Source organism: Strigops habroptila, chromosome 10 (assembly GCF_004027225.2).
Source record: "Strigops habroptila isolate Jane chromosome 10, bStrHab1.2.pri, whole genome shotgun sequence".
NCBI lineage: Eukaryota > Metazoa > Chordata > Aves > Psittaciformes > Psittacidae > Strigops > Strigops habroptila.
In genome coordinates this window covers 20,562,580-20,584,663 of record NC_046359.1, presented here as the reverse complement: position 1 = coordinate 20,584,663, position 22,084 = coordinate 20,562,580, and the positions used below count along the sequence as shown (strand labels likewise).

At 39.6% G+C, this 22,084-nt stretch overlaps 2 protein-coding genes across 3 annotated transcripts in view; both read left to right on the top strand.

The window, feature by feature from the left end:
• The window catches only part of AHCTF1 (AT-hook containing transcription factor 1), a 42,853-nt gene that overhangs the window by 7,494 nt on the left and 13,275 nt on the right, over positions 1 to 22,084 (top strand). For both annotated transcript variants that reach the window (XM_030498769.1, XM_030498768.1), the window contains exons 4-28: positions 143 to 396; positions 3,822 to 4,002; positions 4,313 to 4,520; positions 5,762 to 5,878; positions 6,864 to 6,948; positions 10,348 to 10,498; positions 11,434 to 11,566; positions 11,654 to 11,835; positions 12,312 to 12,373; positions 13,271 to 13,399; positions 13,738 to 13,828; positions 13,916 to 14,005; positions 14,102 to 14,242; positions 14,970 to 15,074; positions 15,853 to 15,946; positions 17,355 to 17,478; positions 17,596 to 17,652; positions 18,206 to 18,352; positions 18,983 to 19,170; positions 19,375 to 19,519; positions 19,606 to 19,737; positions 20,750 to 20,897; positions 20,984 to 21,134; positions 21,331 to 21,432; positions 21,873 to 22,068. In XM_030498769.1, the coding sequence (XP_030354629.1) occupies positions 143 to 396; positions 3,822 to 4,002; positions 4,313 to 4,520; positions 5,762 to 5,878; positions 6,864 to 6,948; positions 10,348 to 10,498; positions 11,434 to 11,566; positions 11,654 to 11,835; positions 12,312 to 12,373; positions 13,271 to 13,399; positions 13,738 to 13,828; positions 13,916 to 14,005; positions 14,102 to 14,242; positions 14,970 to 15,074; positions 15,853 to 15,946; positions 17,355 to 17,478; positions 17,596 to 17,652; positions 18,206 to 18,352; positions 18,983 to 19,170; positions 19,375 to 19,519; positions 19,606 to 19,737; positions 20,750 to 20,897; positions 20,984 to 21,134; positions 21,331 to 21,432; positions 21,873 to 22,068 (3,413 nt within the window). The remainder of the gene's footprint in view (positions 1 to 142; positions 397 to 3,821; positions 4,003 to 4,312; positions 4,521 to 5,761; positions 5,879 to 6,863; positions 6,949 to 10,347; positions 10,499 to 11,433; positions 11,567 to 11,653; positions 11,836 to 12,311; positions 12,374 to 13,270; positions 13,400 to 13,737; positions 13,829 to 13,915; positions 14,006 to 14,101; positions 14,243 to 14,969; positions 15,075 to 15,852; positions 15,947 to 17,354; positions 17,479 to 17,595; positions 17,653 to 18,205; positions 18,353 to 18,982; positions 19,171 to 19,374; positions 19,520 to 19,605; positions 19,738 to 20,749; positions 20,898 to 20,983; positions 21,135 to 21,330; positions 21,433 to 21,872; positions 22,069 to 22,084) is intronic.
• LOC115613417 (protein ELYS-like) overlaps positions 350 to 22,084 on the top strand; it is a 65,286-nt gene continuing 43,551 nt past the window's right edge. The window contains exon 1 of the mRNA XM_030498771.1: positions 350 to 396. The gene's annotated coding sequence lies outside the window, so the exon portion shown is untranslated. The remainder of the gene's footprint in view (positions 397 to 22,084) is intronic.

Genomic DNA, 22,084 nt, shown 5'->3' with positions numbered 1-22,084 from the left:
TTTAAATACTTGACGAGAATTAGGTAAGTCGGTTTTCCTCTGTTCGGTCCGTGTCTTGAAGGACAGGGGCAGCGATAGTGCTCTCAGTTGTTTCAGTCTTTTGTTGGAGGTTTGCTTTCATCAGCTTTCTTTTCTCTCCCAGGGAGAAATGTCCTGGCCTGGCTGGCGTGTGGTCCTCAGCTTGAGGTAGTGAACTCTGTGACAGGAGAGCGGCTCTCTGCGTATCGTTTTGGTGGAGTAAATGAACAGCCCCCCACTGTTCGTGTGGTAAAGGAGTTTTCCTGGCAGAAGAGAACTGGACTGCTGGTTGGGTTGGAAGAATCAGAGGGAAGTGTGCTCTGTCTGTACGACCTTGCGATATCAAGAGTGGTTAAAGCAGTTGTTCTTCCGGGAAGGGTATGTACTTTTTTGATCAGGGAAACAAAGCTTTTAAGGTGTTAGGTGCTGCATAACCAGGTTTTAAGAAAAGCTTTGGAGTGTGTCTTTGGAGGAGGTGTTTTCCTATATTGTGTTAACATATTGTCTATTTAGAGTATCCAGTCAAGAGAGCCTTGATTTAAAATCTTAGTCGTAACAGTAGCGTTGTCTTTTGAGTTTACTGTTACTAAAACAAGTTTTCATGTTTTATTGTAGAGCGCACAGTTGCCTAATTCTCCACTTCCACAAAAAGGCATTTTCTTAATGTAAACAACAATCAGCATAAGTTAAGAGAAGATCAAGGTTCAGCATAGTTTTTCATCTTAGAATCTCAACAAAGTAATAGTCTTACTCAGCTTTTTGTAATGTGATTTGGATTAACTTGCTAGAATCCAGGTGGAGTTTTGTTTGTAATGCTACAGAGTGATTACTAGTAGGAAGCGTTTGTGTTGTGGTAATTTCTACAGGTATGAGTTGGGTTGGTGCTCCATTGTGTTAGTTTCCTATCATCTTGATAAACAGAGTTTAGAGGGAAAGGCAAGCTGTGTGCTCACATAAGCAAATAATTAGTAAATTATGCTTATGAAAGATGACATAGCTTTGTTAAGTTTTATTTCTGAAATCTAAGTAAGCTAGGAATCGGAAAAGGAAAGGTTTAGAAGGATCGTGTCAGATACTGTATTTGTGCCTACAGAAGTGATTCAAAATAGAATGTAGTTCTACCAGTTGTATTAGGGACTGCTATACCATAAGAAAGGAGAATATATGAATCAGCCATGGGAGGAAGTGTTGGCTGATGTTTGATGAAGGTTATGAATTTTGGAATAAAGCCAAATCTTATTTGAATTTTTGCTCTTATGTCCTGGATGCTGTTGACCACAAGTACATTCAGTCTGTTGCTTTCAATTTGATTCCTATCTGTTTGCTGTTAGATTAGTTAATCAGCTTTGCCAGGACACAGGTGTTGCTAGTTGGACTGTTAACTTCTAAGTTGTGGATGTAAATAATGGTAAGCAAAACCAAGGAGATAAAACTTGCACTTGGCCACTGTCCATGTGTTTTGAATTTATTCTGTAATTCATACTTCCAAATTGTACATTACATAATACGTGGTTTTAATCTGCTTGAGTATTTCTCTGATTTCCAGATACGCTATTTGTAAAAGTAAAATGCAGATCTATTATTAACATTGTTTTCTACAGTTAATGTCATTACTGGTTTAAGGGTTTAATGAGCACTTTAATTTCTAGACTGTTTGCCTTGTTGGTTTATCTCTGTGGATATTAAGTTGTACAGGTTAACGCTAACTCTAGAGCAACTCTTGTCCAAGGTATGAAGCCATTAGTGTGTTAATGCGGCATTTTTATAGCATCTGTATGAGTGCCATTTAGCATAAGAGTATACGTGTAGTCATTCAGAGAGTAAGGGCATGGGTTGAGACAACCAGACTCAAAAGCTGAGAATGAATTTTGGCATAATTTTCTTTTTTTCGGTGGGACCATCTCTCATTGCCCTCTAGATAGCCATGTGAAATGCAGCAGAAAAGGGAAAGTATTAATGGAGTATTCTTTGAATTGGATTCTAGTAAAGGCAAATCCGGGTTAAAAACATGAGATATTAAATAGGTTTATAGTGGTTGTATGTTTCACAACTATTGAATAGTATTTTCATGAGTTATCCTGGTTTGTGTGAGGCAGAAGAGTAGCATTCAGATTCAGTCAGCTGAGAAAAGTTTTCTTTGTTAATTCCCAGAATGAGTTGGCAGTAGTGTAGGAGAACATGAAAAGGCAGTGCATAGCACAGTAGAAAAATACACAGTTTCAGGAGCTTATATGTGGAAAATGGAAGTGTTAAAACCAGGAAACATTTTTGGAAGACTTTATGCAAAAATGGAAAAGATTCATTTGGAGCCAGTTGTACAATGAAAAAAAGTCTTAAAAAGAAGTTAGAAGCAACACTTGAACTTGGCTAATTCTGTAGCAAGACAGGTACAGTATTTCTGCTTTCCTCACAACAGTCATCAAGACTTGGAGCAGCAAGAATTTGAATAATCAGAATACTTTTGATAGTCCTTTGGGTAGCAGGGAAGATTGGAAATAGAATTTGATTTATAGGAAATCTGAAACAAAAAGCTGTTTAAATTCGTATAGGTACTTCTAAGATAGAATTGTTGTGACCAAGATGAGAGGCAAATTCTGCAGCAGATTGCGGGGCAGTGTAGTCATAACAAGTGCTTGATATGGGAGAGGAGAAAACATTGGGGCTTGGGGGTTGGTTATTTTTCCCCAGCTCTGCAGGTAAAAAAATATGTAAAAAAAACCCCTGGACTCCCTTGTGCTGCTCAGTTCTTGGCTTTATTTTCATGTGAAACTCTGTTGTTGTGTAGCTTCCTGTTTTCATTGTGCTGCATTTGTAAGCAGGCTAAACGATAGTCTGTGTTCTTTTGTTGTGTAGCTTTAACACAGGAATCTTTGTGTGCTTGTATCTCTGCTGTAGCAGTCAGTATTGTCCCGGGGTGGCTTGCAGGTGCTGAAAAGGTCTGCCTTCACCTTGTAATGAAGTTGCTCACAGACTGCTTCGCATGTTCAAGAGCAGTGTGCTGTTCTTCCTCAGTTGGAGTTAGCTCTTTATCTATCGAGCTGCTGTTCTTTTTGCCACTGTTTTAAAATTTTGGTTAACATTCCTAGAAGTGTTGGTGTGCATTTAAAATTTTTTTTGCTGTATCTGGATGTTCTTTCTATTCTAAACGAGGACTAGTGTAAATGTGACTAAGCTAGTATCTCCTTTCAACCCTTTCTGAAAATGTAAAGATGTTTAATTCCCATGGAATTGCTGTGTCTGTGATGCCACTTGACCACCGCCTCATCTGACTGAGAGCTGTGATTTATCCTAATAGCTGTTGGCAAAGGCGGCATTGACTGAATCGCAGTGCTGATGGGCTGTGAGCAATGGGAGAGCTAGATTTAGTTTTGTCTTTCTTAAGTCCCTTACATATGAGAAAGTTTCTTGCACATAACTGATTTTCTGTGTTTTCTTAATTATTTCTAAGTAGGAAATGGAAATTGGTAAGCTGTAGTAATAGAATGCACTAGTTCAGTGGAAGTTAATTCAGTTAAAGAAGTCTTTAATAGAGTCTTTAATAACTTTAATTTTTAACTTTAATAAAGTCTTACTAGACTAAGAAGTCTAGTAAATGGAAGGCAAGAGCACATTTTTGTACAGGCTGTTTGCTTTGGGTTTTTTTGGGGAGGGGGTTTCCTTTCTTCTTTTTTCATGATATAATTGGAAACAACGCTTTGTCTTTTAAGTCGTTGTTTCTGATGTGCTAATTCTGGCTTCACTTGGGAGTGATTTCTCTGTAGTTTGTCAAACGGCTTAAATGTTCCCTTGTTGTTTTCCTGTAGGTAACAGCTATAGAACCCATAACTAACGATGGAGGAGCGAGCGTGAGCACTCGGCACCTGCATCAGAGTCTGCGATGGCTCTTTGGAGTGGCAGTGGTGGCTACAGACGTTGGCCATCTACTTCTGGTTGACCTTTGTCTGGATGATTTGTCTTGCAGTCAGAATGAAATAGAAGCATCAGGTAAGCTTGCAGTCATATAAATTGAAATAGCTTCTTCAAGAGGCCCAAACTCCTGATTTACAGAGTCCAAGAACAATCTCTCTATGAGGGTTACCCTTACTGGGTTTGAAATACGCGTGAGAATTCCTGTCTGATCAGAGAGTTCTTCTGTTATTTGAAGATACCAACATGGAAATAGCAAAAGAAGTGTTGCATGTATGGGTAATATGCAGGGAACAGTAGAGTTAGATTACATGTGCTGTCACATTGGTGTTTAAAATGCAACTGCAGTGGCATAACACAATCATTTATTGTGTGGTTTTGTGTGTAGATCTAGAAGTTGTCACCAGAATTCCTGCTGAAGTTCCACAAAGAAGAGAAACTGTGACCAGAGAAGGGAGACATCTCTGTTTTGAATTACAAAATCCATCAGGAACAGCAATATCAACGCTGTGCTACATAAGCAGAAGCAATCAGCTTGCTGTGGGTTTTTCTGATGGCTACCTGTCGCTATGGAATATGAAAAGTTTGAAGAGGGAGTAAGTAGGCCTTTACACTTTGCCATGCCTGGAGGTTCAGAAATCTCTAGTTTTTTGCTTTGGGAAGTATATTAGTGTAAAGAGAACTTTTTGAGGGACTGAAATGTTGAATGTGATCTTGGAATGTTTAGAAATCCTCTTCTAAAACAACTATGAAGTCACACATGGATTAAGTGGACTACCTTCTCCCCAGTGGGCTAGGGTTGTTTTCCTTATTGTGCCTGTGGATGGAAGATTTATGGGAAGCATACGGCTTTGAATTATTGTCAGGCAGTTTGGATGTGATAGCTGAGCTGATTTTTCAGTTTGTTCTATGAGTAATATTCAGTGAAACCAGGAAATGTGTGTATTTTGAAGGCACAGATTTTGGAAATTATTTTTCAGAACCAGTTGCTGCAGTTGGGGCATCTGTTGAAAGGCTTAAGTACATAATGCGATTTTGGAGATGGAGTACTATAAAGGGGGAAACTAGTGAGACATGAAAAATCAGCAGCTGGTCTCTGCCTAAAATTAAATCCTTTCCAACATTTCAACCTTGACTGAAACAGGGGATTGAGCCATTCCAGTGCAGCGATGCCTGTGAATGACAGTTTGCTTGGAACACTTGGAAATGAGACTAAGGGACATGTGAATTTATAAGCAATAGAAGAATTAAGAGATGATCTTAAATCTACCAATGGGCAACCTCACTCGAAATCTCATTTGTCCACTTAACCAAATGTGCAGTGACTCACCGGAAACTCTTGGATGCATCAGTAGACAGGGGAGGAATAAATAGGTGGCAAGCATAGATTGTGAAGGTGCAGACAAGGTTCAGAAGTCTGGATGAAAGATGCTTTCCGTATTCCAAGTAAAGAAAAGAGAAACTACTTCTGTTTGGCCCATTTTAAATGGGTTTAGAAGTTGTGCTGCATTTTTAGTTCATTATTGAAGTAGGCTACTCCAACAGGATCAGTCTTTTGCCTGGCAGCTGAAGTAATCATTTATGTTCCTGCTCCTCAGGTAGAGGAGGACATAAACCCAGGTTTTTGCGTTGGATGGACAGTAATTTCCTCACCTCTTGACTGTTGCGCACAAAGTAGTTGCTTCCTTGTCTCACTAGTTTGAGCTGGAGGTGTGCCCTTCTGTCCCTTGAGGATAAAGATGCAAGGTGCTCTGCTCAGAAAATGCTTCTGCATCTTCTACAAAAGGTTAGGGCCAGTAGGCTCACCTTTTTTCTTTTTCTGTTTCAAAACCTGTAGGCACCACTCTCAGCTTGAAGGAGGAAGGATTCCTGTCTATGCTGTTACCTTTCAAGAGCCCGAGAATGATCCTCGCAATTGTTGCTACTTGTGGGCTGTTCAGTCTACACAGGAAAGGTGAATAAAACCTTACGATAAGCCACTGAATTAATACCTTTTTATATAGTTGTTTACTTACAGCTGCTACATGTATATCTGTTTGAATCTCCTTAGCTGTGCAGGAGATTCTCTCAGGTATGGGAGGTGTTCATCTTGCAATGCAATTTTCTCAGGGTTTAGGAGACGTGAACAGGGACCTACTAGTTCCTTCCTTCTGGAAAGAAGGCAGAGCAACAGTGGCTGTATTTTTGTGCTTGCATTCTTAAACGATTTCCTTTGTTTCTTGATGACAGTTTCACAATTTGTTTGAATTTCGCACCATGGTATGAAAACACCATTAAAAGTAGTTGAGGCTGCAGATCTAGAAGACTAAACATGCTGATACAGCAGCCTGCTGCCTCTGAAGGAGGAGATGACATTACTGCTGATTGCCTTGACCCAGCTTCAGCATTCCTTGGAACCTTTGTAAGCTGGTTCAACTCATGTGGCAGGAAACAATCCCTGTTGAGGAGAGAAGTCAGTGGTTTGCTGCTGGGCTGGTGAATCAAATCAGCATGTGGAAGGTGCAGTGTATGCAAGAGAGGGACTGGGGCTTTGGTGGGAAGGGAGAGGGAGAAAGCTCGCTCTCTCTCTCAGCATCGCCAAGCTATGTGATCAGCTCAGCTGTTCACAGAGTTGCAGTCTTGTAAAGTTTGACTTTAAGTCAGTTTTGATCACAAACTCTTCACTGTGAAGAACTGTTTCTGACACGTTTTGGTCCCTGCAATGTCTTAAAGCTTTCATATGGTATGACTAGCATTTGCCCCTGAAGCTGTTAGTGTCCGCATATCCTCCGATGGGTTTTAGTGGCTAAATGTGACCAATTGTCATGTTTTGGGAAGTGGTGTTTTTCTTTTTGGCAAGAGCACGCTATTAAGAAAACTTCAGTCTAGATGTAATGAAATGATAATGAAGACTGTAAAGAAGCTCTGTAATCAAATTTCATCATTTATACCTTTTTCAGTGAAGGTGACGTTGTGAGTTTACATCTGTTGCAGTTAGCATTTGGTGACAGAAAACGCTTGGCTTCAGGACAAGTCATGTATGAGGTAAGACATGCATGTGTGTGGAAAAATGAAAATAGTCCTTTTCTGGGTGAGAATTAGTGAAGTCGGAGGGGCTGCTGTTTACCCTCAGAATTCAGAGCTGACTGGAAAAGAAAAAAATATCTTTTTCTGAGTATTCTTGGGCATGGCCTTTGCCTGTACTTTTTGGCGGGAAGCCATAACAATTTTATACTGCAGCATCGTGTGTTCCAACTAGAGTCATCTGCAAAGAGCCTGAATAAATTCGATTGTGCAAGAGGAAACAGCCTTTAGAAATAAAATTGTTCTTAATTTAAACAGCAAATTAGTGACATGTAGCTCAAGAAGACAGGGCTTTGAATTCCTTTGTGTAACCAAGCTTTATATACAGAGAAGCTTCTTTCTGTCAGCCTTTCTTAAAATACGGATTTGCCTCTGTTTCTCTCTCTTTCTCTCTCTTTATTCTTCTCTGATCTTCATCTTATATTCTTGTTTTTCTTTTGAGCTCTGCCAGCTGGGCTTCAAGTGAAATGTACCTCGAGTGTCTCTTAAGTGTTGATCCTGAAACTTTGTAGCTGGAAAGAGAACTCCTACTTTTTGTCTGGGTTACTCTTAAAGCCAGCAAAATATGTAAATGCAGTGAAGAATGGCATGGTTTGGTCAGAAGGGTATACATACATTTTTAGAACTGGCTCCAGAGATTTTATGTTTGAAATATAGATGAGGTAGCATTATATCTCGGATATCTAACAGCTATGGTCTGTCTACTGTATAAGTCTACTTATAAGTCTACTGTATAAGTCTATTCTGTAGTATGCTTGAAACTCTGCCAAACTCTTTTTGAGGGGAAAGTAATCTTAATTCAGAGCAAATCTTTCCTCCTGTTTTGATACTTTTGCTTGCATATTCTCAATAATTATGGAATGAAATAGGAATTATTTTTATATCATGGTACTCTGTTTTATAGGGGCTGTACGTTTGGTTTTTGTTTTTGGTTTTTTTTTTTTTTCCTCAGTTTAAATTTTGATCTGTTACTTTTTCCTTAAAGATAGGAAAGCTCCTTCCTCATTTGTAAATGTAGCTTTTGAATAGATAAAGGTTTGGTGCTTGGAAGTGGTGGTGTTTCTTTAAAAGGCATTCTCTATCATGGGGACAAAGTAGACATACCTACAACTGATTGTGTTCTAAATATGGATGTCATGTCTGTCTTTGTTCATGTGCAGCTTTTTAATAACATGAATGCAGTGCTCTAGAGCAACAGAGCACCTTGATTGGGTTTTTTGATTTTAAAAGACTTTCATTACAGTTCTCTGCTGCAACTCTTTTTAGTGCTCTAAGCAGTTTGGCTGGTTGATAGGAGAAACTGTCTTTAATCTTTCTCTGATTTCACTGTTGAACTCCTTTGTTTTATCCTCTTTTAGAAGTTCTTTTTTCGGTACAGTCTTTGCAGTGGCAAAGACAATACCTTGTGCTATGTGCTGCTTTGGGAAAAAAGCCGTTGTCTATATCCATTTTTCTAATGGCTACTTTGTTTTGTCTCAAGACTTTAATGTTTAAATGCGGGACCTTTAACTCTTTGGCAGTTCTTTGTCTTGATCTCCTTATTTTCCTGAAGCAGATGTAGCAAATGACAGTTTTTACCTCTGTGGGTCAAATGTTTCATCAGCCTTTGAAAATGAGTCTTCCAGAAATTCCAGCAGACGCTCTATAAAAACCACCCAGTGTGATTAAGTAATGTTACTATGTTTGTGACTTGAGAAAGCTGTGGTGTAGTTAATGGAAGACTTCTAACCCTCTACAGACTATGCAACCAGTAACACATTCACAGGCTTATAAGAGGTGTCAGGCACCTGAGTCTGGATTAGAGGTGTTTTTCTCCCCTGCTGTTTCTGCTTCCCTGGGATGAAATGTGGTGGAAGATTGAAACAGGAACCAACCTGACAAGATAGTCGAAGAGTGAACTAAACAGCTGGACCCTCGGGGGAGAAAAGACAGATTCTTCAGCTAGGTTTCAGATGAGCCGCTTAAACATATAGCTTCATACCAAGATCTGATAACACCACTGCCCAAGAAAGCCACCAAAACCAACTCCCACCTCTTCCCCCCCAGCAAAAGTGCATTAGGGCAGGATCTGTGCTTTACAGTGGACGCTGTTAGTCTCAGAATATTTCGGTGTAGTCACAGATTGGTCAGTACTACATGACTGACTGCCTACATGGCAGTCTGAGTCAAGTTTCTTATCCATCTCCAGTGGCAGAAAATTTGAGAGTAGTTCCCCTTTACCAAGCCAAGTTTGAGTAAACGAGGAGTAAACTGTTGATCCTTGTCCATCAGATAGAATTCATAAGAGCTTGAAAGACTTGTCTACTACAGTAGTGCTTTACGTTCCAGGAATCAGACTTGAGGCTATGCAACAGTGCATCTTGGACTTTGTATCATGGTAAAAAGACACAAAGAGGACTTTTGGAACATGTGGCACTGTGTTTTTATAAATGTGTGTCAAGCTTGTGTCTCGATTGCCTTCAAGGCTGGTGCAAGTCGGCTCAAGTAATTAAACATAAAGGTATGCTTTCAAAGATCTTTTTTATACCATCTCAGCAGGTGCTAAATCTGGTGCATCAAATCATGGAGCACATCTTTGCCTTGGTCCTACACAATGCTTGTGGATGGACAGAGTGTACAGTCTCTACTTTCATACCAGAGTCCGACCAGTGCATCTCATTTGGAAACTTCTTCATATTTTCCTGGTTGATAAAGTCATTCCCCAATATCTTCCATACAGTGGAATTGTTTAACTTGGATTAAGTTAAGATTAAATTTAATTTAGTTTAAAAACTTAGATTTGCTTGCCATGGCGTGGAAAATTTAAAGTATACTGGTTTGCTTCTGGAGTTGTCTTAGGCAGGATTGTGTGCTATTATTTTCCCCTTCTCCTTTGCACCAACTTTATGGGGGACTGATTCTTCCTATATGAATCAAAGTTGAAATTTCTGGCTGTTAAAATTAATCTCTGACAGATTTATGGAGTTTTAGTACTTTATCAGGTTAAACTGGTTTTAGTGATTATTCATTCTACAATAAAAAATGAGAATCTTTGCATAGGCTTTATGCTAGTTTTTCAAAGAGGTGGTTTCGATTTTTGTTATCTACTCTGCACATGTCTGTTACTTCCAAAGTTTGAATGGAATGTTCATGCTTCAGAGCAAAATTTAGTTTGGGAAATGCTTAGTTATGAATATGTACAAAGCCTTTACAGCCAATCATGCCCATTACACTTAATTCTTGCGCATCTCAGTTTTTATCATCAGAATTAAGCTCAGTATAATATGCATACTGTATTAGAAATATACATTTTTCCTATTTAGGTATAATGTAAAGTTTTTTATCTCAAAATGACCATTTCTCTATTCTGTTTTTCCCCAGGGCTTGGAATACTGTGATGAAAGGTACAGTTTAGAGCTCACGGGTGGAGTGTTTCCCTTGAGAGGGCAGACCAGCAATACTAAGTTACTCAGCTGTCAGACCGTGGAAAAATTTCGCAACCACGTTGACAGAGAGGACAGTGTTAATGAAGGTTTGTTCTGATGTCTGTGTTTGCTTACTGTAAAAGAAAGGGTTTGGGAATCTAAGCAGTGAATGGTGTTCTGTACCCACAGTGTGCAAGTCTTAAATACCTGTACGGACTAGCTTGTTAGGCTTATTGAAAACAAAAACCTGGGTGCTGAAGTCACATGGGACTTCACTCAGGGAAAAATGTTTTGTTTTATGCTTGCCTGACATGCTACAGCAATGTGTTGTGGGGTCATCTGTCTAATGCTGGTTAGTTCTTTTATTCTTCCAGCTGTTGTCTTTGGACAATAAGATGATTCAACAAACAACACCCCCCGCGAACCCTCCCCCCCCCAAAAAAAAACCAAACCCAAACGAACCTAAAACCCAACAAATGAAAACAACAAAAAAAGTGATGTGGGGCGCAGAGAAATACCTGTAATTTTTCTGATCATTTCTAATTAGCTTTTATTCAGAACCTGCTCAATTGAAGTTGTAGCAAACATGAGCTCCTCTTGGGTGTGCGTTGAAGCTAGCAATGAAGCTGTCCTCTGAATCATGAAAAGAATTGATAATGTCAAAGGCAGTTTCAGCGGCTGACATAAGCGAAACAGCAAAGAAGTGCACAATGGAACATAGTAAAGTGTCTGAGGATCCCTAAACATTAATGATGATGAATTCAACAGAGAGCAGAGAAACGTTTTGCCAAACAAACTGTCTGGATCCTTACTCTGTTAGTGTAAATGATATACTTTGCTTAAATCTGGAGAATGCATTCTCCTTTGAGCAGACAGACAGTGCCATTTGCTGAGAGAAGCGAGGTGTAACATTTGCTATGTTTGAGGTTAAAATCTTTATTGCAATTTCCTCTTTCTTGGGTTTTGGTCTTTTATTTATTTTTTTTCATGTGCTAATTGTGTTCTTTGATTCTGAATATGCTCAATTTCTTGTCTTTTACAGTAGTGTCTCCTGACACCAGTGTATCAATCTTCAGCTGGCAAGTGAATACCTATGGTCAGGCAAAACCATCTACCTATTTGGGTGTATTTGACATTAATCGCTGGTACCATGCTCAAATGCCAGATTCACTAAGGTAGATTTTTATGTAGTGCTTTTCAGTATCCCAACAAATAATTCATTGGAAAGTCAGCGTTTCACTTATGCATTTGTTTTCTTTAAGGCCAGAAGAATTCCTTCACGATTGCCCTTACTTTGCATTGTGGTCACTGGATTCTGTAATAAGCATGACTTCTCCAAACCTCATTTTGGATATTCTGGTACATGAGCGGAGTCTAAGTCGGGGAGTTCCTCCTTCTTATCCACCACCTGAGCAGTATTTTAATCCAAGCACCTATAATTTTGGTAGGTATTTCACTGCTTTTGATAGCAATAAGCTAAAATAGAGGCCAAATGCCACTTGTTCTCTTTTTTGTTGTTGGTGGCTCAAAAAGCAAAGCAAACCAGAGAACACCAAACCCCCACCAACCCAATAACTAAAAATATTCAATACCTTGTTAGTTATGTTGTCCTAACAAGGTATTGAATATTGTGAAACATCTCTGACAGTCTGCTGAGTTTTGGGGTTTGGTGCTTTTGTAATGTAGTCTGGGAAGTGGTGATGGTCTCCAAATGAAATGACTTTGAACTGAAGCTGAAAGCACAGCACCTCGATAGCACCAGAGATAAAATTTCTACAGGCAGTAATTACGTAGTAGAAAAAGCTTGTAAGAGATCTGATGAGGAAAATGGGTGCTCAGTTGTATCTTTGCAGGTACTGCTATTTAAAACATGTAAACTGCTCGTAACAGGAGGCTATCAAATGCTCATTGTTTCTGCAGATGGTACGTGCTTGCTGAAGTCTGGAGTTGTTCATATGACTTGCACCGGCTTCCAGAAGGAGGTGATCTTTTCCTGTATCTTTATTGAGATGTACCTTTCCTAGGTTTTCTAGTGCGCTGCTTTCAGTGCCAGAGACCGCTTTCTGCTCATCCTGGCCATGCACATGCATCATTGCAAGTGTATCCTGCCGTGGCAATGTTTTAGGTCCCCTCTTGGGCCTGTAAAACTACTGTTGCCTCCTGTTGAAGCACGAGCAGGGACTGAAGGTCCAGAAAGAAGCACAGTGTTGCTCGCGAAGCAAGAACACAAATGTTGTGGAAGTCAGGGCAAGGGGTTACCTCTTTATCACCCAACTGTCGAAGTGCCTGCATAGTCTTGAGACAGGATTTTGATCCCTGATTAGCTTGAAAAAGGAGGACAGAATGGAGAAAATGAAAAATGATTTAACTCTTTAAGAAGAAATCAATGTTTTGTCTCACTGACTTGGCCAAATTATAGCTTCTGAGACACTGTGCAGATTGTGGCCAATAATTGAATTAAGTTTCTGAAACTGAATCAAGTTTGAGCTCACTAAATATTTGCAACCTAAGGAAGTTTTTTCCAGAGTGTGATTTCAAGGTGTGTGTTAGTTTTAGCTAGCAATGAACATTGTGCCAGTGTTTGGGGAAAAGGGAAGCGCTGTGTCCTGACAGAAGCTAGGAAATAATTCAGCGTTGCAGGGGCTGGTGTTCTGTATTACACGATTTCTTTTTATAAACTGGAACTGTTAGTTTGCTGCTGTCTTTAATACTACAGAGGAATGCATGCTTATTCAGACTGGTAACCTAAAGTATGTTACTGACACAAGCTTTCTGACAGTTGAAGGGAACATTTGTATTACTTCTCCCAGTGGTTATCCAGAACCTTAGTGATTGAATAATAATGCTGTCTTAACCTGTAGTTTTGACTGACTTTTCAGACCTTGAATTTTTTGAAGAAATCTGGCCCTTCAGTAAGTGAAGCCATTCACGATAGCTACAGTCGGTGTCTTGCAGCTGGCCTGCTGTCTCCAAGACTAGCGGATGTCCAGCCCTCGAGTTTGAGTCAGGTGAGTGCATATGAGGGAATCAGGGGGAAATACACCCATCTTTTCTGGTAGGGCATACCTGTGCATAGACATCCTTGAGATGGATTCCTTCTCAAGGATTGCCACTATATTATTATACTATAATATAATGTCAGGAAAACTGCAATGTGTTCCTCAGAGCAAGAAGCAGTCCTGCCTGTGGCTGGAATTAAGCAAAAGAATGTGGTGTTATTAACACATGTACTAATTGACTTTGTGATGTCTGAATGAGTATATGGGTAGAAACAAACACGTAGTCTTGATGGTTCAGGTACTGAAAGTGCATAAGATTCTCATTTTACATTGTCTTTTGTGTTTAGGAGGAACAGTTACAAGCAGTATTGTCAGCTGCTGTCCACACAGGTTCTTTAGAGCTTCTGACTGGATGCATTAAACATTGGACATCTGAAGGTAATACTACTTGCATTGCCTTTATGTTATATATTTTTTGTCTTGAGATCGTGGATTCATTTCTGTTTTGTTTTCTTTTTTTTACAGAGCAGCCAAATTCTGCTGCTAATTTACGGTTTGTTCTTGAGTGGACATGGAACAAAGTGATCTATGCAAAACACGAATTTGACCAAATAGGTGAGTACCAGTGTAGTCATTGTGCACACAGAAAGTCGTTGTTTCTACTTGAGCTTATTCAGTCAATCTAACGGTTTGACATTTCTTCTTGAAAAGGCATTCCTCTGTTTGATGGCTCTTGCAACTTCATTGATCCACAGACATTACAGTCTCTTCAGCACTGCCAGTTGCTTCTGAGCAACCTTAGCACAATCTTAAACTGTTTTCTAAGAGAAGCACAGGAGCTTACGGAAAAAGGTTTGTAAGAGTGTCACGAAATCTTTGGTATGTTTTACTACAGTTTGGAATTAGGCTTGGGCTGTAATTGTGGAGACATGAGCTTTCAGTGCTTTTGATGATTGGAAGACTGTCCAATTTAACTGGGAGGAGAGCCTTAAATCTGAGAAGTGTGGACTACATCTTAAGATGCATTGATGTCAGGGAAATTGTTGTAGACTTCAGGCAAGGGGGTATGTGAGGCTGTATTCAGCAAGAAGCTTTATAAGCAGCAGGCTTGAATTTACAGCATTTGAATGTGGTAATGCTGAAAATCTTCTCCTTAATTCTTAGCTAGCTATTGATAATTGCATGCAAATTACTAAAAACCGTGATGGAAGCATAAACAAGTAACTCGTAATGTAGGTTACTTGAGTTTCTGTTGCTTTTTATATTACAAATTCTTCTGGGCAGAGTGAGGAAAAATAGAATATCCCGTTGCTATTGTAAAAATCTCTGCTACGTGAAAAAGAGATGCCTCATTCATGAATGTATTCAATAGTTCAGGCTTTATTTTTATTTTTTATCTTTAGTGAATCAGTTGCTTTGTAGGACTTGCTTTTTGCTTTGGTGGTTGTTGTGGATTTTTCTTCAAATACAAACGTGAAAAATGCAAAGACATTTTTAGACTTGCCATTGTTCGGATGAAAGGAGTTTTGTCAGAACGAAAGGAATTTCATAGCAAATATCATGTTATGCCTTTTTTCAGGTTGTGCAGACTTGAGAAATAAGCAGGTGGTAACCAGCCTCATTTCTTTGTATGCACAAGTGGTCATCTGGTTCTGTCGATCCAGTCTCCTCCCAGAGGGTTTAGGTAAGTATCAAGTATCAAGCTTGTTACAAGGAGAGTGTCCACTATGTGATTCCTGTCACCATGTTCTTAGCCATGCCTGTGTAAACGTTTTGCCAATCCCAAGTCGTGTTGGTTCAGGGTCAGCGTGTGCTGAAGTTTTGCAGGTGAGACGGAGGTTTTTCTGGGTTTTCAAATGCATAGTGTAGAATAACACAAGCAGTTTCTTTCCTGGCTGCTTTTATGGAGAGAGCAGTAAGCCTCTGACTTCAAGGAGCTGCTTGTGTCCAAAGCTTAAAATGCCTGGGATTTTAATCCAATTACTATTAAACAAGAAATTCTGGAATGCTTTTTTTACAGTAACAGCATCACTTGCATGTTTTGAACTTCTTATTCTTGCTTGAGGAAAAATATATCTTAGAAAGAGTTCTTTATTTGAGTGGGTTATAAATTCTATTGCCAGCCTTAATTGTCTTGCAAACATGCACATGATGTGTTTACAAACCATTCTCTTTGAAAAAAAAAATTTTTTTTTTGATACGCTGAAATAGACCTTACACTGCATGTTCTGAATTTTACATTCACTGTAAGCCTGAAATGGCACTTGAGACAAGAAGGAACTGAGTCTTGTGCCTTACATTCGTTAGCAAAGTCAGAAGCAGGATTGGCTTCTTTCAGAGTTGGAGGCTTGCCTGTGCTTCTTGATTCTTAGCTTGTATTATCTTGTGTCTTTTGAGTCAAAAATTTTAGTTTAAAAATGTGATACTATTTCTTTAACTTGCTTTTACTTTATTGCCTGTAGATGATGATATGCATTTGTCTAGACCTTTCTACAACTATCCTCTGATTCAGAGATACTATACTGGCCATCGACAGAAACTTGAGCGTTTATCAGGGTAAGGCTTATGGGAAATCTCTGGCACACTTCCACTGCAAATTCAGAAGTGGAAGTGAATGGCCTTTTACAGCAACAGCTTTATTTGTTAAGCTCAGTGCATTGGCCGGCAATGCTCTGAACTTGAGTGATGCGTGTGTTCTGTGGGACACAGGTTACTTTCTTGTGTTAAATGTTTATGTATAGGTCTGCTTAGTGCCATTTGTTGGTATTGTCCGTTCTTGAGCGTACTTAGTGCGTTGGCTTATCTGTACAACATCTTACTACTGAAAAGAGCCACGCGATTAGGATAGGATCAGTCACCTCCAGTTCAGCAAAGTGCAGCTTTCGCAGAGCAATTGGGCACAGAAGAAAGCATGGTTCTGGTTTTGGATTTAAACAAATTAAAAAATCTTCTCTCTTGTTGGCTAGTAACAGAAGGTAATAATTGTTCTGGCCTAAGTCTCCTACTCACAAGGACGTTTGTGTAATTTGGTAAGATAGTGACAGTTACGTGTAGCTGGCACACCTAGCACTCTAGTGGCTGTTGGATAAAATTCACTTCCTCATGTGAACTCTCTGTTGTGGACTAGCTTACTAGCCCATAGGTGATATCCCTTGGATTAGGTGATAGGAGATTCTTCTTTGGAAATTGTACTGAAAACTGACTAAAGATCCAAAGAAGCTTAGTCCATGGTGTTGTGAACCAGATGCTGCAAGATGAGCCAAGGTGGAAGCTGCAGGGTGTTAGGTATTGGAAGTTCATCTCACTTGGCTATCTTGTCAAGAAACTTGCAGACAGGCTCATGTGTTGCTCACAAGCATACAACCTGTGGTGTGCTTTTGCTGCTTTTTATTGTCGGGAAATGACGGGGTAGGTCACAGTCAGCAGAAGACTGTGATGGACTTTCGAAGACCATTCAGCCATCCGTAATTGCAGTGGTGTGTGCAGAGAAACATAAAAGATACCTAAGATGCTGCTAAAATTTACCCATATGCTCAGCTTTGTGGCAGTCACTTTTATTTCTGTAACCAAAGTGAGATGCTGAGAACCAAATCTGAAGTTTCCATTATGCTTTCTCTCACCTGTGTAATGGAACATTTCAACTCGTGCCACTGGATCTGTGGTGAGGAATAGTTCTAGTACTTTGGTGCTGTTGTGTTTCCTCTGTTAGACAGGATGAGCGTGGTTATTTCTGACACGTTAAAAACTTTGTTTTCCTTGGTAATGCAAGTAATACAACAAAAGTTTTTCATCTGAGTCAGAAATGTTTCATGTGCCTTTCAAGCCATACTCAGGCCTCTGTATGTTTGTTACTTTCTTTGACTTATGGGAGCTTTTGCTTTGTGTTGACTGGAGGAAATTCTTACACTGAGTGGGTGTACTTGGTCTTTGTCTCTCTCCAAATCCTTGCTACCTTTTGTTGCAGAGGAAAATGGGATTCTGACTGCTTGATGATTGATGGAATGGTTTCCCAGTTAGGAGACCAAGTTGAGAAGCTGTGGCGGAGAGATGAAGGAGGAACTGGGAAATACCCACCCGCTAGTTTACATGTAGGTGTTACGGTCACTGAAAACAGCAGCAACAACAACAACAACAAACCCCCACCCAAAAGCCAGTGATTGCTGAAAGTCAGGAGCTTTTTAATAACTTGTAACTTTCCCTTTCAGGCCCTGCTGGATCTCTATTTGCTAGAAAGCATTGAAGAAAGCTACAAACATGCCATTGTATCCTTTCTAGTAATTCTTACTGCACCTTCAGTATATGCACATTTGTAGCTTTTCTGCGATGAGAAAGCAGGTTTACTAAGAAATGTTAAAGACAAAACCCTCCCTTAGTTTTTCTCAAAATGGAACCCAGTTTTTATCTTGCTTAAGCACCTCTATCTCTGGCAAATAACTCCTCACTGGAACAATGAACAACACTGTGCTGCTTCAGAGCAGAAGTTTTCGTAACAGTGGTTTACCAGTGCCTGAATTTTGCCAAAACCATCCCTTTTGCAGCCTGAGTTGACAACTGAAATTTTAAATACTTGAAGTGATTGTTTTGGAACACCTTGCAGAAATCAAAGAGTGTTTCTTTTGGGCTATTCATTTAGAGTGCAATTTTGTGGTTACAACCCGAGTACCTTCAGGTGATAATGGCTTAAATTGGCAAGAGTAAAACATTGGTATTTTCTGCTTCCCACCACTTTTGAATACTTAATTCATGATTTCTTTTCTAAATGCAGTCTGTTGTGCCTTACAAATTCATTTGCCTTAATTAGATACTTGATGTCAGACAATTTACTTGCTGCTAGATATCATGCATTCCTTTCCAAATAAAACAGAGACTTCAATTGACTCCTTCCCTACGGCCTTTGGTATCCCTTGGGGTCTTGTGAAGCTTATTCAAGGTTATTGGCTTCTAGATCACAACGATTACGAAGTAAGTATGGTACAGATTGGGTACTAAAACCTTGGAAGTGGATTTGTAATACTGCTACGACATCGTCAGCAGTAAGTTGTGATTTGAAATTCAGTTTTAACTACTTTGTCAGGAAATGGATTAACACAAAGAAGAAATCAGGTTTCATAATGCTTTATAATGGCATTTTAATTTTCAGAGCCATCGTTTAGGTGGTTCTCAGCATACCAGTTGAGCGCTTCCTCAGAGACAATGGTTTAGGTTCCCTCGATAGGTGAACTATGATTCCAGCAGCAAGCTTTGAGACATAAGGATGCAAAAGTGACTTTTCAACCTAATTCATGTCCTTTCTGATGCTTAAGGTTGTTCTTTATGATGTTAATAGAATCTCTTTGTCTGACAGAATAATATACTATTTAGTAACGTGTTTATAAGGAGTGCTGTTTGTACACAGAGGGGTGATTAACCTATTGAAGTGTGAGTTACTCCTCTGACAACACTCGCTTTGTTCTGTGTGGCTAAATGACTTTGTCAGTTTGTTCATCTAAGTTTATTTAACACACCTTCACCCTTACTTAAGAAACTTTTGAACATCTTTGTTGCATGTGTGGCTGTATATATCGTAATACACCTGATCTCCAACGTCTACAGAATTCCCTGGCCCTGCTCTTTCATCCAGCTACAATCAAAACTGTGTCATGGCAACACAGGAGGATTATTCAAGCCCTCATGAGCCAAGGAGAGCATAGGCGAGCCCTCAGATACTTACAGATGATGAAGCCATCAATGTCAAGCAGTAGCGAAGTGCGGCTTTTCCTCACCGTGTTGTTGTCCAATAGGTAAAGGAGCCTGTCCCACCATTCTGGCACTCAAGTACTGTGAAAGGTGGAGAACAAGCAGCACAGATCACCAGCCCCTGTATTTCCTTTAAGCTTTGAATATAGCAGTTTGGGGCATTTTTTGGTTATGCTATTAGTATTCCTTTGCATCTCAACAACGTGAGTTACTGGTATTCCTTTATATCTCAACAAAATGAATTGCAGGTGCATGGTGGAGGCTTGGGGTCTGTTGCACCAACACACCACTAAGTTAAATACGGAAGAGCTGTTAAAGCACATGTATGAGCTCTGCCAGGAGATGGGACTAATGGAAGACTTGCTGAAGCTGCCTTTCACAGACACTGAACAAGTAAGTGTGGACAAGAAAAGAAATCTTAACTGGAAAGGGAAGAGGCAGAAGCACAGTAGATTTTTACAATGTGTTCTCTTCCACAGGAGTGTCTGGAGAAGTTTCTACAGACCAATGCTGGTGTTCAGAATCATGAATTTCTTCTAGTCCACCGTCTGCAGCGTTCCAATTATATCCCAGCACTGCAGTTGAATCAGTCAATGAAGGTTAATCTTGTGGTAAGCATAAGAGTTGTGTGGGGTGTGCAAGTTTTTGTTAGGTGTACTCACTGGTTTAGATTTTAATCAATAAAAATCCTGCTTTGTTTTGTATACCATTCTTTGAAATATTAAGAAGTTTCTACACCTTAAGTTACAACTGAACCTGAAATTTGTACAGAATATTTCTCCAAAGCTGCTCTGTGGAGATCTATGTTAAATAATACACACCATAGTTGCCTCCACTTTAAAATGGTTTTTTTGCACCTATGGACTAAGTATCTCTTTTTTTCTATCAGCCAACTGTATTATTCAGTTGCTCAGATGTGTATGTTTTGTATGGTTTAGTTAATTGCAAGTTTGTTGTGTCACTCATTTGTGTGGAATGTATGTCATCTCTTGTATCTTGCATGCAACTTCATTTTTCTAGCTGAGACCAGTCTGGATGCCAATCCACAGGTAAAATTGGTGTGGTATTTTTTTGTTTTTAATTTGCACACCTTTCATTTTGCCACTTTCTTGACAGAAATTCTTATTTAACTTTTGTCTGTCAAAACAGCCAGTTTCAATTTTGTGAACTTCTGAATCTGTGATATATTTGCTGTTTTGCGGAATGAGATTTTTCCAGTGAACCCCAGTTATAAGGTGGTCTTGGAAGCTTTAGGTTCTGCAAGTCAAGTCTTTCATCCACCTAGAATCTGTTGTATAGTAGGGAAAGCCTGCTATTTCGTAAGCTGTTTGAAAAGTGCAGGTCATAACAAGTGTATCAGAAAAAGTTTCTGCAGAGTGCCAGAGTTGTTTTAACTTAGAATTGTTGGCTCTCTTATGATTTAGTCTTCCTTCCTCTTTGCAGCAAACACCAGATGAAATCGGTGTGTGCTGCTGGGTAAGACTTTGCTGCTGTTCTGTGCAGTGGATGTATTTTACCCTGTCTGTACATGAAGTTTATTCAATAATGAGAAACAGTGCATATAATACTGTACAGTGAACTTGTACTTAGTTAACGTTCTGCTTTATGCTTTTCGTTCATCAGGGTGATCGTGATCCTCGATTGAGAGAGAGAGCAGTTGCTAGAAATTCAATATTAGACCAGTATGGCAAGATCCTTCCTAGAGTTCAAAGGAAGCTGGCTGTAGAGAAGGCCAAGCCTTACCATCTGCCTTCATCAGTCTTAAGAGAAGGTAATTTTTAGGAGGCAAATATACTGGACAAGTAACCATTGCTTTCATTCCACAAGGGTGATCTTTTTTCCCCTCTTGCTTTACAGTTGCAAGACCAAAGCCGTTATCAACAGTAGCAAGACAAGCTAATGCAGGAAATGTGCATACAAGAGCAACTTTCATCAGTAATGTATTGTCCAAAATTGGAGAAGTGTGGGTAGGAAATGAGCAGAAAACCAGTTTCTCACAATATGATAGGTAAGCAGCCTTTAAATAATGTTTCATCTTGAGCTACATGTTTGGGAAGAGAGAGAGAAAAAAATCCATGTCAATTATGTTAGTGTTTTGGAGGGAAGGTGACCTTAAGAAAGCTTTGTCTGGGTTTTTTGCACATACAGTATGTAACATTGAAGAGTCAATACCCTCATCAGTTACATTTTCCTTGTAATTCTAGCCCTAGAGCTACAGAACCACCAGCACATCCTCTCCCTGCTGCAGAGCTGCCCGATGCATTTGTTGGGACACCAGTTACAAAATTCTCACAGAAACGTTCCAGGTATAGTACATTTCCAGAACGGGTATTTCTTCAAAGGTGTTCCTACTCATAAATACACATATATATATGTGTGTGAGAGTGTGTGTGTGTGTGTGTGTATTCTTTCTGTCTTTGCAGTGTTCTCTTTGCATTGAGTTTTGTACCTGTTAAAGAAAAGGTCGACTTAGGGGGACACAATGAGAAGTGGAGAATTCAGAGTGGTCCCAGCATTGACATGTAGATCAATCCCCTTCTGACATGAGCATTACATCACTTGTGCAACTTAAAATTGGGTTATTCTTGTCTCAGAGGCAGAGATTTAGGACATTAAGTACAAATGATGAAGAAGTTATTTCTCGTTCAGTGAGTGTTTTTGTTAGGTATCATCTCAGATTGCTTGAACACAGGGTCTTTTTCATGCATTTGTTTATGTTCCTATTTGAAATTGTGCATCTTAACAGATTGCTGGACTCGGTGGTTCGTCCTGTTCCTTCATGTTCTGCAGCACAGGGTGGTGGCTGGCAGTCACCATGCAGAGATTCTACTCCATTCATGGCATCCAGCCCACTGAATTCAAATCCGCATGGTTCCGTCTCACAGAAGAAGTTTTTGAGAGCATCGGAGCTGAATTTGCTAGAGACTCCTCTGGTGGTTAAGGTTTGTGTTCTATAAA